The sequence below is a fragment of the Littorina saxatilis genome, linkage group LG13 (assembly GCF_037325665.1).
Source record: "Littorina saxatilis isolate snail1 linkage group LG13, US_GU_Lsax_2.0, whole genome shotgun sequence".
In the NCBI taxonomy this organism is placed as follows: domain Eukaryota; kingdom Metazoa; phylum Mollusca; class Gastropoda; order Littorinimorpha; family Littorinidae; genus Littorina; species Littorina saxatilis.
The window spans coordinates 20,413,103-20,427,075 of NC_090257.1; the positions used below are offsets into that span (position 1 = coordinate 20,413,103).

At 40.6% G+C, this 13,973-nt stretch overlaps 1 protein-coding gene and 1 long non-coding RNA gene across 2 annotated transcripts in view; one reads left to right on the forward strand and one right to left on the reverse strand.

The window, feature by feature from the left end:
* The window catches only part of LOC138983859 (uncharacterized), a 410,309-nt gene that overhangs the window by 71,821 nt on the left and 324,515 nt on the right, over positions 1-13,973 (forward strand). The window lies entirely within an intron of this gene.
* The window catches only part of LOC138983827 (uncharacterized), a 34,237-nt gene that overhangs the window by 14,046 nt on the left and 6,218 nt on the right, over positions 1-13,973 (reverse strand). Inside the window, exons 3-6 of the mRNA XM_070357158.1 lie at positions 7,167-7,257; positions 6,422-6,533; positions 3,654-3,772; positions 613-733 (exon numbers count right to left, since the gene is read on the reverse strand). Of these exons, the coding sequence (XP_070213259.1) occupies positions 613-733; positions 3,654-3,772; positions 6,422-6,533; positions 7,167-7,257 (443 nt within the window). The remainder of the gene's footprint in view (positions 1-612; positions 734-3,653; positions 3,773-6,421; positions 6,534-7,166; positions 7,258-13,973) is intronic.

Here is a 13,973-nt window from a genome sequence, read left to right on the forward strand (position 1 = left end):
TTATCATATACCCGTTTTAATCGTATGCACTTGGAGAAAAGACGATTGTTGTCAGCACAGACCAGACCTTTCTTCCTTGACCTTTTACGTCCTGTTTACGGTTTGTAGGTCAAAACCACAAGTTTCTTATGTCGACATCAGTAACTCCCAATGTCAAGGAGGACAGAGAGAGAGAGAGAGAGAGAGAGAGAGAGAGAGAGAGAGAGAGAGAGAGAGAGAGAGAGAGAGAGAGAGAGACACTGAGAGAGAGAGAGACAGAGAGAGAGAGAGAGAGAGAGAGAGAGAGAGAGAGAGAGAGAGAGAGGGGTAACGGTAAAACAAAAATGGCACACACGCAAAACACACACAAAAACGGCACACAACTGGGGGGCTGACATAAGCAATATCGTAAATAAAACGTCATACCATCCAGAAATCTTTTCTGTTTGTCTTTCTGTCTGTCTATCGTTCTCGATCTCTTTTTCTTTCTTTCTCTTTCTCTCTCTCCTCCCCCAGCACCCCACACCCTCTAACACACAAACTCTCACTCTCTAACTATCACTCTATTTATCTCTCTCTCTCTCCCTTACAGCCTACAGAAACACACACACACAAACGCATATTGCAACTGACCTATGTCCATCCCTGAGAATGACAAGGTCCATGTCGTCGGAAGTGGCAGGCCGGAAGCGAATACACGTCACCCGTTCCCACTCCGCCATGGCTGACAAGACTAACTGTCTGTCCTGTGTCGCTGTCAACAGAAGAAAGAAACTATCATTTGTTGCCTCGTCTACGTCACTGGTAGACATAGACATACAACACTTTATTATCTCAACGAGGAGAAACTCAGGTGTGGTGTATACAGCATTACAATAAACAACATAAAACGTAAGGACATAAATAAAATATCGAGGCGCAAATAGTCCACTCATAAAAGTCAAGATTAGGACGACAATATGAAAACAAATCTCTCTCTCTCTCTCTCTCTCTCTCTCTCTCTCTCTCTCTCTCTCTCTCTCTCACTCTCCCTCTCTCTCGCTCCATTCTTATCACATTACGTCACAAGCAGACGCGCGGGCTCATTGGCGCATGGAATCAATATGGTATAAAAAATAAAAAATAAAACTCCAGTATATCAATCAATCAATGAGTCTTATATCGCGCATATTCCGTGGGTACAGTTCTAGGCGCTCTGCAGTGATGCTGTGTGAGATGAAATTTTATACGGCCAGTAGATTGCAGCCATTTCGGCGCATATTTACCTTTCACGGCCTATTATTCCAAGTCACACGGGTATAGGTAGACAATTATTAACTGTGCCTAAGCAATTTTGCCAGGAAAGACCTTTTTGTCAATCGTGGGATCTTTAACGTGCACACCCAATGTAGTGTACACGCGGGGAGGTTCGGACACCGAAGAGAGTTTGCACACAAAGTTGACTCTGTGAAATAAATTTCCGCCGAACCTGGGATCGAACTCACGCCGACAGCGGCTAACTGAATACAAATCCAGCGCGCTACCAACTGAGCTATATCCCCGCCCGTATAGAGAGTATGACGGGCGCAATGGCCTCATGGATAAGACGCAGGCCTTCTAACGGCCTGAACGTGAGCGTTCGAATCCCGGCCGCTCGGTTAAACGTGGAGATTTTTCCGATCTCCCGGCCCAGGTCAACTTATGTGCAGACCTACTAGTGCATATTCCCCTTGGTGTGCACACACAAGCACAAGACCAAGTGCGCAGTGGAAAAGATCCTGTAATCCATGTCATAGTTCCGTGGTTATATAGAAACACAAAAATACCAAGCATACAACCCCTGAAATCGGCGTATAGCTGCCTAAATGGCGGGCTAAAAATAGTCATTCACGTGAATCCCACTCTTGCAAAAATACGACTGTAGGCTACGTGGGAGTTTCAGCCCATGAACGCAAAAGAAGAAGTGTACAGAACCTAGCATGGAATTGCCGAGTAAAACCAGGAAGTGACCCAAAATTTGCAGAAGCAAAGACTAACAGTCATTCACAATGACACACAGATAAGCTTGAACAAAGAATCAACATGATAAATGCTGAAACAGTAACCGCATACAGAACAAAGCTAGATACACCGAGAGCTGCTCCTATACAGCTTTTTACATTTAGTCAAGTTTTGACTAAATATTTTAACACAGACGGGGAATCGAGACGAGGGTGTGGTGTATGTATTTGTTTGTTTGTTTGCTTAACGCCCAGCCGACCACGAAGGGCCATATCAGGGCGGTGCTGCTTTGACATATAACGTGCGCCACACACAAGACAGAAGTCGCAGCACAGGCTTCATGTCTCACCCAGTCACATTATTCTGACACAGGACCAACCAGTCCTAGCACTAACCCCATAATGCCAGACGCCAGGCGGAGCAGCCACTAGATTGCCAATGTTAAAGTCTTAGGTATGACCCGGCCGGGGTTCGAACCCACGACCTCCCGATCACGGGGCGGACGCCTTACCACTAGGCCAACCGGGCCGGTGTGGTGTATGTATGTGTGTGGTTTTTTTGGGATTGATATCTGTTGCTTTTTGGGTCCAGCGGACCATATAGTATGCCAAATCAGGACCCCAGTGTCTGTATGTGTATGTAGTGTAGAGCAATTCAGAGAAAACTATTGGACTGATCTTCATGAAACTACACATGAAAGTTCCTGGGTATGATATCCCCACATGTTTTTTTAATTTTTTCGATAAATGTATTTGATGACGTTATATCCGGCTTATTGTGAAAGTTGAGGCGGCACTGTCACGCCATCATTCATATTTTAAGCAAATTGGTTGAAATTTTGGACAAGGAACCTTCGACGAAGCCCGGACTTTGGTATTGCATTTCAGCTTGGAGGCTTAAAAATTAATTAATGAGTTTGCTCATTAAAGTTGTCATTAAAATCGATTTTTCGCAAACAGATTTAAAATTGATTGCATTGTATTCCTCATCTTCTCCTACATTCAAAAATATATAGATATGTCATGTTTACTCTAAAAATGTGCTCAGAATGAAAGAAAATAGGTTCAGTAAGTACAACGGACGCGTGCTTCGCGGCGGCGAGCGTGACCCGTCACGGTCTTCGGTATGGTTAGCCGAGACTATCTGAATGTAGTCTCGGCGATGATTGGTTTGTGGTGTTGATCTTGACTAAATGTTTTTATATCGCTTCACGCGACTTGTTCCTGTTGTCATATGTTACCTGCTGTTCAGACTTTGTCGTGTGGCAGAGTTTTCTTTCGCACGAGAATCGTTGATATGTCTGACGACACCGTCAGGCAGAATTAAACATCTACAAATCGAGAAAATCGTTTATTGTCCGAATATCGTTTCACGAAAATGCTTGTTACTCAACAAAAAAATAATCCCAAGAGACCTACATGACAGACAGAGAGACAGACAGACACGCACGGGCAGAGGGGCAAACAAAACCCGACACAGATACAAATACACATGTAGACAAAAACGTAAATAGGGACAGACAGACACGCACGGACACACACACAAACAGGCAGAGGTACATATATACACACGTAGACACAAACGTACTAGGGACAGACAGACATACAGACAAACAGACAGACAGACAGACAGACATACAGACGGACATTAAAACAACATGCTCATATATGAGCAAATTTTAATCTTGTACTCACGAAAAGATGAGTTAAAGACGTACGGCACCACGGCATCCCGCCACAAGGAAAACAGCAGCCTGTGTGTCTGTCGTTTTTGTCGGTTCGCCTTGCTGTTACCGCTTGGTTTGGCGCCTACTCTGAAAAACACCAAACATACCATGAACATACATCATCAAACCATACATACGATGAAGATACTTCATCAAACCAAACCTAACATGAAAATACACCATCAAACCAAACACACCATGAAAATACTTCATCACACCAAACATACCGTAAAAAAACATACGATGAACAAACATCATCAAACCAAACACACCATGAAAATACTTCATCAAAACGAACACACCATGAAAATACTTCATCAAACCATACATACCGTAAAAATACATCATCAAACCACACATACGATGAACATACTTCATCAAACCAAACACACTATGAAAATACTTCATCAAAACGAACACACCATGAAAATACTTCATCATTTGAACCATACATACCGTAAAAATACATCATCAAACCACACATACGATGAACATAATTCATCAAACCAAACATACCATGAAAATACTTCATCAACCCAAACACACCACGTACATACTCCATCAAACCATACACACCATAAAAATACTTTATCAAAACGGACACACCATGAAAAAAGATCAACAAACCATACATATCGTAAAAATACATCATCAAACCATAAATACGATGAACATACTTCATCAAACCAAACATACCATGAAAATACTTCATCAAACAATACATATGATGAAAATATATCATCAAACCAAACATACCATGAAAATACACCATCAAACCAAATATACCATGAAAATACTTCATCAAACCAAACATATACCATGAAAATACACCATCAAACCAAACATACGATGAACATACTTCATCAAACCAAACACGCCATGAAAATACTTCATCAAACCAAATATACCATGAAAATACATCATCAGACCGACTGTTTGTTTGACTGTATATTTCTGGCAGGCTTGGTGGTACAGTTGTCAGTTCCGTAGGTGGTCTTAAAAATCATTGGGAAAAATAAAAACTTGCCGAGGGATGTCTTCAATCATTGTTATTAGTAAAACTTTCGATTAGGCCAAAAAAAAGAGGTGTGGTTAAGGTAACATAGCCAAAATAAATAGGGTAAGAAGAAAGGCAATCACTTTTTTTTTTTAAACTTTTTTTTTTAATGTGTACAAATTAAACCTACTTGACAGGGAAATAAGTGTGCGACTCGAGCGCTTTCGCTTTCATTGCGTTTTCTGCACAAGTTTTTTGTTGTTGTTGTTGACAAATGTAATAAAAAGTTATAGGGTCGGCCCCTAAAAATAGGGTAGGTCGGGTTACCGTAACCACACCTATTTTATTTTTTAGGCCTTACGAACTTGGCAACAAAAATAATGAAAAAAGCACACCACTTATTGAACTTCTCATAAGAAAGAAAGAAAATAATATTCTTGGTATATATATTAATCAAACTTACAATGTTAAATGTATACTTTTGGATTTCTTTCAAAACGCTGACGTGGCTCACTTCTAAATTAGGATACACCCAACTCGACCCGACAAAATGTTTCGAACTAAACAAAAATCGACACTAATTCATAATAGGCAAACTTGAGCAACTTTAATGCACAGAAAGGAAGATGTGTTTACCAATTATCTATTCAGTGCAGGTTATTATGAGTAGCTATTTTGGGTACGTTTAATATTACGTAATTACCCCTGAGGCAGGTGTCAGCCGCGAGACAGGTTGGAGATGGGAGGTTTTGACATCTGTTTTGATGGCTTACACGACAAAAAACGCTGTCTTTCGCGGTAGACACAAAGGATTGCTTTCACACTTTCAGGACAATGTTCCCCAAAACTAAAAGCTCGTCAAATGAAATGTCTGAGGATGTTTAAAGTTCCGTTCAGAAGTTAATTAAATTTCCGGAAAGATTGTCAAAACTGTCAAACTTAATGAACTTCACCCTACTTCCAATTAATGATGTATGATTTAATTGTGTTTCATTGCTTAGTTGATGACATTACGTGAGGTCACTTGGTTTTTTTTTTGGGGGGGGGGGGGGGGGGCGCTAAGAAATAGACACCCAGACAATCTTATGATTGAATACAGTACCTTACGGATATCCTGCACTCAAAGAGGTCAAATACAAGTACACTTGTATCATAATGTGCATGCGTTCATACCTTTACGGATAACTTAATGTACATGTACATTACAGTCCGTTAATACAGACACTGTCACGTGGTTCACTGTACAAATGTCATGCAATAAAGGAACTGACTTTTTGGCACAGACTCGAAACACATGCCCCAATACATTAAGACATTCCACCATCCAGCCTGCCAGCTCGTATTTAAGTGACCTACTCATGCGTTGGACTCAGTGACGGGTAGTTACAGTCCGTTAATACAATGTCACGAAGTTCACTGTACGAATGTCATTTTGGTGAAAAAACAAAAAAGAACAAGAAGATTCGACAGTTACTCTAGAAGATAAATATGTCCCAATGACGGCACTGCTGCTCAAAAAACGATTCTGAAAAAAAAATGTTAAAAGTTTTCAAAATGGTGTCAAATGTTAATAAAATACTTTGAAAATGATCATTTTATTGCAAGAAAGAGGTTGACAATGACATATTACATTGCACAGTGATTATATGGTGTTCATAGTATCTAACAATGCAGAGAACCCAAAACACGTTTTTGGACCAAACTTCCGTGCCATCTCTGGCCTTAAGGGACCTACTCACACGTTGGACTCGGTGGCAGGTAAGAAATGCGCGAGCTGCTCCGCAGTAAGACACTGGTCCAACTCTGTTAGAAATGTCCCGCTTGAACATCCGCCGTTGTCCCTTTCCGTAACTGTAACATCATCATCATCATCATCATCATCATCATCATCATCATCATCATCATCATCATCGTCGTCGTTATCATCATCATCATCATCATCATCATCATCATCATCATCATGACCACCAGATTATTATTATTAACGTCAAGGTCACCAACAGAAACACCATCACCACTCAAGTTGTTATAAGCCACAGACATATTGATCGTCATCTTCATTACTGATTGATAATTATTTCTCATGAAACCCGTGGTTCTTATTAACTTCAATATGGTCGCCACTAAAACAACAGCACTTTAACTTTGTCATCGGTTTACGCTGACCATTACACCGTAATTTCTGTGAAAGATTTTTAATCTGAAAAAAATAAGAAACATGCCACCCCGTAAAGAACTCTCTGTTTATTAAGTCCAATCTTTACTTCCCTAAAAAAAAAAGATACCTAGTTTCAAAACGCTTAAAATCTGGAAGTTTCTCAGAAAATAAGTAGTAGTATTTGGTGTTCACACAAAATGGCCAGCATACATAACTACAGGCAGTAACCATCACTTGGATATGCCAAGCAGCAAAGTGTTGTACTGACATATCTATAGGTAGACATCTTCATTTGGTTAAGCCAAGCAGCAGAGTGTTGTACTTACACGCAGAGGGACGGGAGATGGCCTCCTCAATCAGGTGATCCAGAACGATGGGTCTGTCATTCTGGTGCTCATCCCTCTGCCGCTGCAACACCTGCAAAACACCCAAAACACGGCACAACACCTGTCAAACACACAAAACACGGCACAACACCTGTCAAACACACAAAACACGGCACAACACCTGTCAAACACACAAAACACGGCACAACACCTGTCAAACACACAAAACACGGCACAACACCTGCAAAACACACAAAACACGGCCAAACACCTGTCAAACACACCAAGGTAAAATATCTGTCAACAATACAGAACAATATACGGCACCTGTCACATACAGAACAAGTAACATCACCTGTCAAACACACAGAACAAGAAACGGCACCTGTTTCTGATTGCTGCTCAAAAATGTCCAAATGCCAAGAACATTAGGAATACTTGCGACACACAAACAAAAGTTTCCATTATTTTGTTTTGGGGCCATAGTCAACGCCAACCCTGTTTACTTGCCATTCAACCCCATCAACAGCGGAGTAAAGTTTGATGCCACAATCTAGAAAGACATTTCAAACCAGAGTTTGAAAACATGTGTTTGAATCTCTCTCTCTCTCTCTCTCTCTCTCTCTCTCTCTCTCTCTCTCTCTCTCTCTCTCTCTCTCTCTCTCTCTCTCTCTCTCTCTCTACGGACCCAATGCTATCTTTCCTGTAATAAAGTTCAAAGTTCAAAGTTCTCTCTCTCTCTCTCTCTCTCTCTCTCTCTCTCTCTCTCTCTCTCTCTCTCTCTCTCTCTCTCTCTCTCTTCTTTCACTTTATTCTTTAGGGGTGGAGTAGTGGTAGCCAGAACACAAGCACCACAACAGCTCTAATTGGCGAGTTTCTTCCAAGGCATCATTTGGGACTCCGAGTAAGCACACACAGAAGTCCCATAACTTAGAACTACAGAAGCTCACGCCACTGTTGGGAGCCCGGGAAAGAGAGGGAGGGTCGGGAAGGGGGAAGTAAGGAAGGTCTGTACATTGTACCAGGCTGCAACATACACAGAGGAACAGTTACTGTGCATGCTTAACTAGTCATTCCGTATCCGAGTCTCTCACAGGCACACATCTGTGTTTTCATGGGCAAAAACAAACAAGTCGCGTAAGGCGAAAATACAACATTTAGTCAAGCTCAGTCGAACTCACAGAATGAAACTGAACGCACTGCATTTTTTCCCGCAAGACCGTATACTCGTAGCATCATCTGTCTACCGCTTGTTCTGAGCGTGTTTTTAATCCAAACATATCATATCTATATGTTTTTGGAATCAGGAACCAACAAGGAATAAGATGAAATTGTTTTTAAATCGATGTCGAAAATTTAATTTTAATCATAATTTTTATACTTTTAATTTTCAAAGCTTGTTTTTAATCCGAATATAACATATTTATATGTTTTTGGAATCAGCAAATAATGACAAATAAGATGAAATTGTTTTTGGATCGTTTTATAAAAAAATAATTTTAATTACAATTTTCAGATGTTTAATGACCAACATTATCAATTAATTTTTAAGCCTCCAAGCTGAAATGCAATACCAAAGTCCGGCCTTCGTCGAAGATTGCTTTGCCAAAATTTCAATCAATTTTATTAAAAAATGAGGGTGTGACAGTGCCGCCTCAACTTTTACAAAAAGCCAGATATGATCGACGTCATCAAAGACATTTATCGAAAACATGAAGAAAACATCTGGACATATCATGCCCAGGAACTCTCATGTAAAATTTCATAAAGATCGGTCCAGTAGTTTACTCTGAATCGCTCTACACACACACACACACACACACACACACACACACACACACACACACACACACACACATACACCACGACCCTCGTTTCGATTCCCCCTCTATGTTAAAGACATCCAGGAACATTAAAAAACAAGTCGCGTAAGGCGAAATTACTACATTTAGTCAAGCTGTCGAACTCACAGAATGAAACTGAACGCACTGCATTTTTTCACAATGACCGTAGTCCGCCGCTTGTGCATAACGGAGTGAAACTGACGAGCCTGTTCAGCGCGGTAGTGGTTTCGCTGTGCTGCATAGCACGCTTTTCTGTACCTCTCTTCGTTTTAACTTTTTGAGCGTGTTTTTAATCCAAACATATCATATCTATATGTTTTTGGAATCAGGAACCGACAAGGAATAAGATGAAATTGTTTTTAAATCGATTTCGGAAATTTAATTTTGATCATAATTTTTATATTTTTAATTTTCAGAGCTTGTTTTTAGTCCAAATATAACATATTTATATGTTTTTGGAATCAGGAAATGATGTAGAATAAGATGAACGTAAATTTGGATCGTTTTATAAAAAAATAATTTTAATTACAATTTTCAGATTTTTAATAGCCAAAGTCATTAATTAATTGTTAAGCCACCAAGCTGAAATGCAATACCGAAGTCCGGCCTTCGTCGAAGATTGCTTCACAAAAATTTCTATCAATTTGATTGAAAAATGAGGGTGTGACAGTGCCGCCTCAACTTTTACAAAAAGCCGGATATGACGTCATCAAAAGTATTTATCGAAAAAAATCAAAAAAAATCCGGGGATATCATTCCCAGGAACTCTCATGTCAAATTTCATAAAGATCGGTCGAGTAGTTTGGTCTGAATCGCTCTACACACACACACGCACAGACACACACAGACACACACACACACACACGCACATACACCACGACCCTCGTTTCGATTCCCCCTCGATGTTAAAATATTTAGTCAAAACTTGACTAAATATAAAAAGAGTAAAAAACTCCGCAGTGGCGGGTTATAATGCGCCTAAGCCAGCGTGTATTCATCACAATCACGCAGATATGATGTATCTCTAGCTGACAAAACGCCGTCCCAGCCAGTTTGGGAATACACAAGCAACGCCGACTAAAATGTCACTCAGAGTTGCTTCTCTTGTCCCGAGAGGGTAATCTCCTTCCACCGGAGGTCAAAATCGCAGCAGTGCGCAGTGTCGACACTTACTGTCTTCAACACACTGCAGCAAATTGCTTAGTCCATAAACATGGCATGTCCTGTGTCCACAAACGTGTTCATAAATGACAAACTGGCGAAGATGAGTGTGGTGTCACAGTTTAATTTTGCTGCGTCTTCTTGTTTTGGTGACTTGGTTTAGATATCTCTGCCGGCATTCGCGTAGCCACCTTTTCTCACAAGTTGCACGAGATAGTACCAGAAATGAATTCGTTCTAATAATCTGCCAAATGAAATGTCAGGAATGTATACAATATCAAAGGGCTTGTCAAAAGATCCGTTTTGTTTTGTATTCCGTTTTAATGTTCGGAAATGTTGTTTGTTTGTTTGCTTAACGCCCAGCCGACCACGAAGGGCCATATCAGGGCGGAAATAACTCTTTTGGGTTTGTATAGGTTGTGATACTGATAGAGTAACACTTATAGATCTCTTGAATTGCAATTTAGCGCGCGTAAACCACACACCAGTTCTCATGGATTATTCAACCCCCGAGCCATTGGGGCCCCGTGTGACCCATTTTTTCATACATGATCAATTGTTTGGTTTGTGCTTTCAATCCTGCTCTACACCTGCAAAAGCATGTTATTGTGCACCTCTGAATCTTAAATACAAAAAATGACTGATAGTAACAGAAAACAGAGTGGCAGCGTCTTCAAAGAAACTAGCGGTTTGCGCAAAAATGCGTCTGCGGCAGTCTGCTACTTTGATGTGTTAGTCGCCCTGTTGCGGAAGTACGTTTGTATGCGCGCAATACTCAATCTACAGAGACACAGCAACACACAGTATACAATGTTTGAAATCTCAGTCGACCAGCATCTTAAAAAGGGGAAAGTTGTATTGTTTTCAGTAGCCTTCTTCCCCGTCATCAAATGAAAAGAGCACCAGTCAACTCACTCATTCACCTCGCTTGACACACATCCGGGCCCCCTACTTTCAAAACTTCAAACTGAACTGGCTTTGTCTTGATGAAAAATTCTTTCTTGTTTTAACAATGTTTGTATCACAAACTGTCAATGTATTATTTAAAAAGTTAGGTCCAACACCATTTCCAGCCGATTCACATGGTACTATCGGCACAAAATAAATTCTTAGAAAAATGTCTCACTCTCAAAGGAAAGCAGCCAGGATGTTCCCAAGCTGCAAGCGTTCAAATGGAAGTATGTTTGTACTGTATGTAAAGGCACGGGGAGCTCTGTGATCAGAAACAGATTGTTTACGGGAAGCGGAAGGTGGCTTTAAGTAATTAAATTGTTTATTAACATAAAACAGGACAATGTATTTAGAGTAAAATGCTTTACAGACATCGGCCGGACAAAACTGCCCTGGCGACCCCTTCTCCATTACGACCACCTGCCGATTACGACCACCCAAAAGGATCACCGACAAAGGTGTATTTTCAATATAATTTACCTTTGCGGAACGACCACCTGTCTAAAACTACAACTTTTGAAGAAGTTAAAAAAGAAGGGAACTACAAGCTTCCAACGTTTTTGAGTGTATGTATGGCTTTGGGAAACCCCAAATCAGAAGTAGACTAATGACATGCGTCATAGGTTTAGGGGAAAAAATGTAACGATGTTTTTAACGGGTTGACAGTTGCAGAACAAATTGGGTCAATGATCTACCATGATAAATAGTGCTAGTCGCAGAATATCTGAGGTGACCTCATTCAAGAAAACAATAAATCTTGCAGAAAGCTTGTTGTTGTTTTTCTGAAAACTGATAGATTGTACTGGATGATGTGCACAACAGAATAAATCGTTGCTTTACCCCAAACAATATTACAACAACAACAACAACAACAACAACAACAACAACAACAACAACAACAACAACAACAACAACATTTTGCACTTGAACTCATCAGAAGGAGAATATATCAAAGGCAGAATGTAGATTTTCACATAGTGATGTAAGCTGCATGCAGTCGACCAGATCCCTGATTGTGAAAGTATTTGTACATTTCAACATAAATCATCTTATTAAACTATTACTACCATGAAGTCAACACGTGTTTACATATAAGCCCTCTTCTGGACACACGGCATTTTTGTCGCATATGCCCCGAATGTTAGCAGTTAAAACATATGCTTGTGACTGATTTTCCATGCTTCTCTGAAAACGTCAGCCTTACCACATGGCTCTTACGCGCAATATAAAGACAAGACTAAATGGACTACGTAGAATACATACATGTACAGTCGAACCTGCCATGGCAATCACCTCTCAATAACGACCGGGCACATGCCAAAAAAGACCACCAAGGGATCCAAGAGGAGGTGTTTTCTCCATGTAATTCATTTTTCCACAGCGACCACCTGTCCCTTAAGGACCATTTTGGTCGGTCCCTTGAGTGGTCGTTATAGACAGGTGCGACTGTATTTTTCCAGGGAAAAATACGAGTATGCCACTCACAAAAAAGTAAAGTGCCCTAGCTAAATTTACCACAGGAAAGGTGACAACACCTCCGTTTCAAGATGAGAGCGGGGCGAGTGAGGACTCTTTAACATCCACCAGGAAACGGCCGTGATTGATAACTGCTGTTCTAACGTGTTTCTCTTTTTGCCCTCAGATCTCACAGCACAACAACAAACCCCGACTGCGGCGTACATCACATTTGTGTTCGCCATGGAAATTCCGAGGTACAGGGCTGTGCCAAAATCAGCATAGATATTTATTTATTTATTTATGAGATTTATATAGCGCTTGACGTTCTGTAAGCGCTTTACATATTAATTTCTGCCGTGTGAGATGGAATTTTTTTACACAATATATCACGCATTCACATCGGCCAGTAAATCTCAAGCCATTACGGCGAATATTTACTTTTCACGGCCTATTATTCCAAGTCACATGGGTATTTGGTGGACATTTTTTTTTTTATCTATGCCTATACATTTTTGCCAGGAAAGACCCTTTTGTCAATCGTGGGATCTTTAACGTGCACACGAAGGGACCTCGGTTTTTCGTCTCATCCGAAAGACTAGCACTTGAACCCACCACCTGGGCTAGGAAAGGGGGAAGAAAATTGCTTACGCCCCGACGCAGGGTCGAACTCGCAACCTCTCGCTTCCGAGGCAAGTGCACTTTACCACTCGCCCACCCTTTCTGTCCTTACATCTAACAGAAAAAGGGACATGTAGACCGAATTTAAAGTGTCCAAACACGAACAACAATAGATCGACTTGCTAACGTTCCAGGTCAAGGATTAAAAAAACCTAGAAAGGTTACATTTTTTGAACGTTTCTTTTTCTTCTTTTTTTTCTTTGTTCATGGGCTGAAACTCCCACGTTCACTCATGTTTTTGAACGAGTGGATTTTTACGTGTATGATCGTTTTTACCCCGCCATTCTGGCAGCATAATTATGCCGATTTCGGGGGAGTTTGGAACGTTTAATTGAGCACACAAAAAAACATTGTCAAGAACCTCAACCTAAAGGGGACAAACAAGAGATATGATAGAAAAAACTTAAGAAATGATGCTGTGATTTATCTTAGAATGTCCCCAAGATGGTCTAGCAATGTTACTACAATGACTCATGTGTGTGAGTGCGTGTGAGTGTGTGTGTGTGTGTGTGTGTGTGTGTGTGTGTGTGTGTGTGTGTGTGTGTGTGTGTGTGTGTGTGTGTGTGTGTGTGTGTGAATGATAGATAGACTCAGACTCAGACTCAGACTCAACTTTATTACAAAAGGATAAAGGTTTTAGGCAAAGCCTATTCTTCCAACCTGTCCTTTATACAACACATAAAGACAGACGCACATTACAAATATAAATTCAATT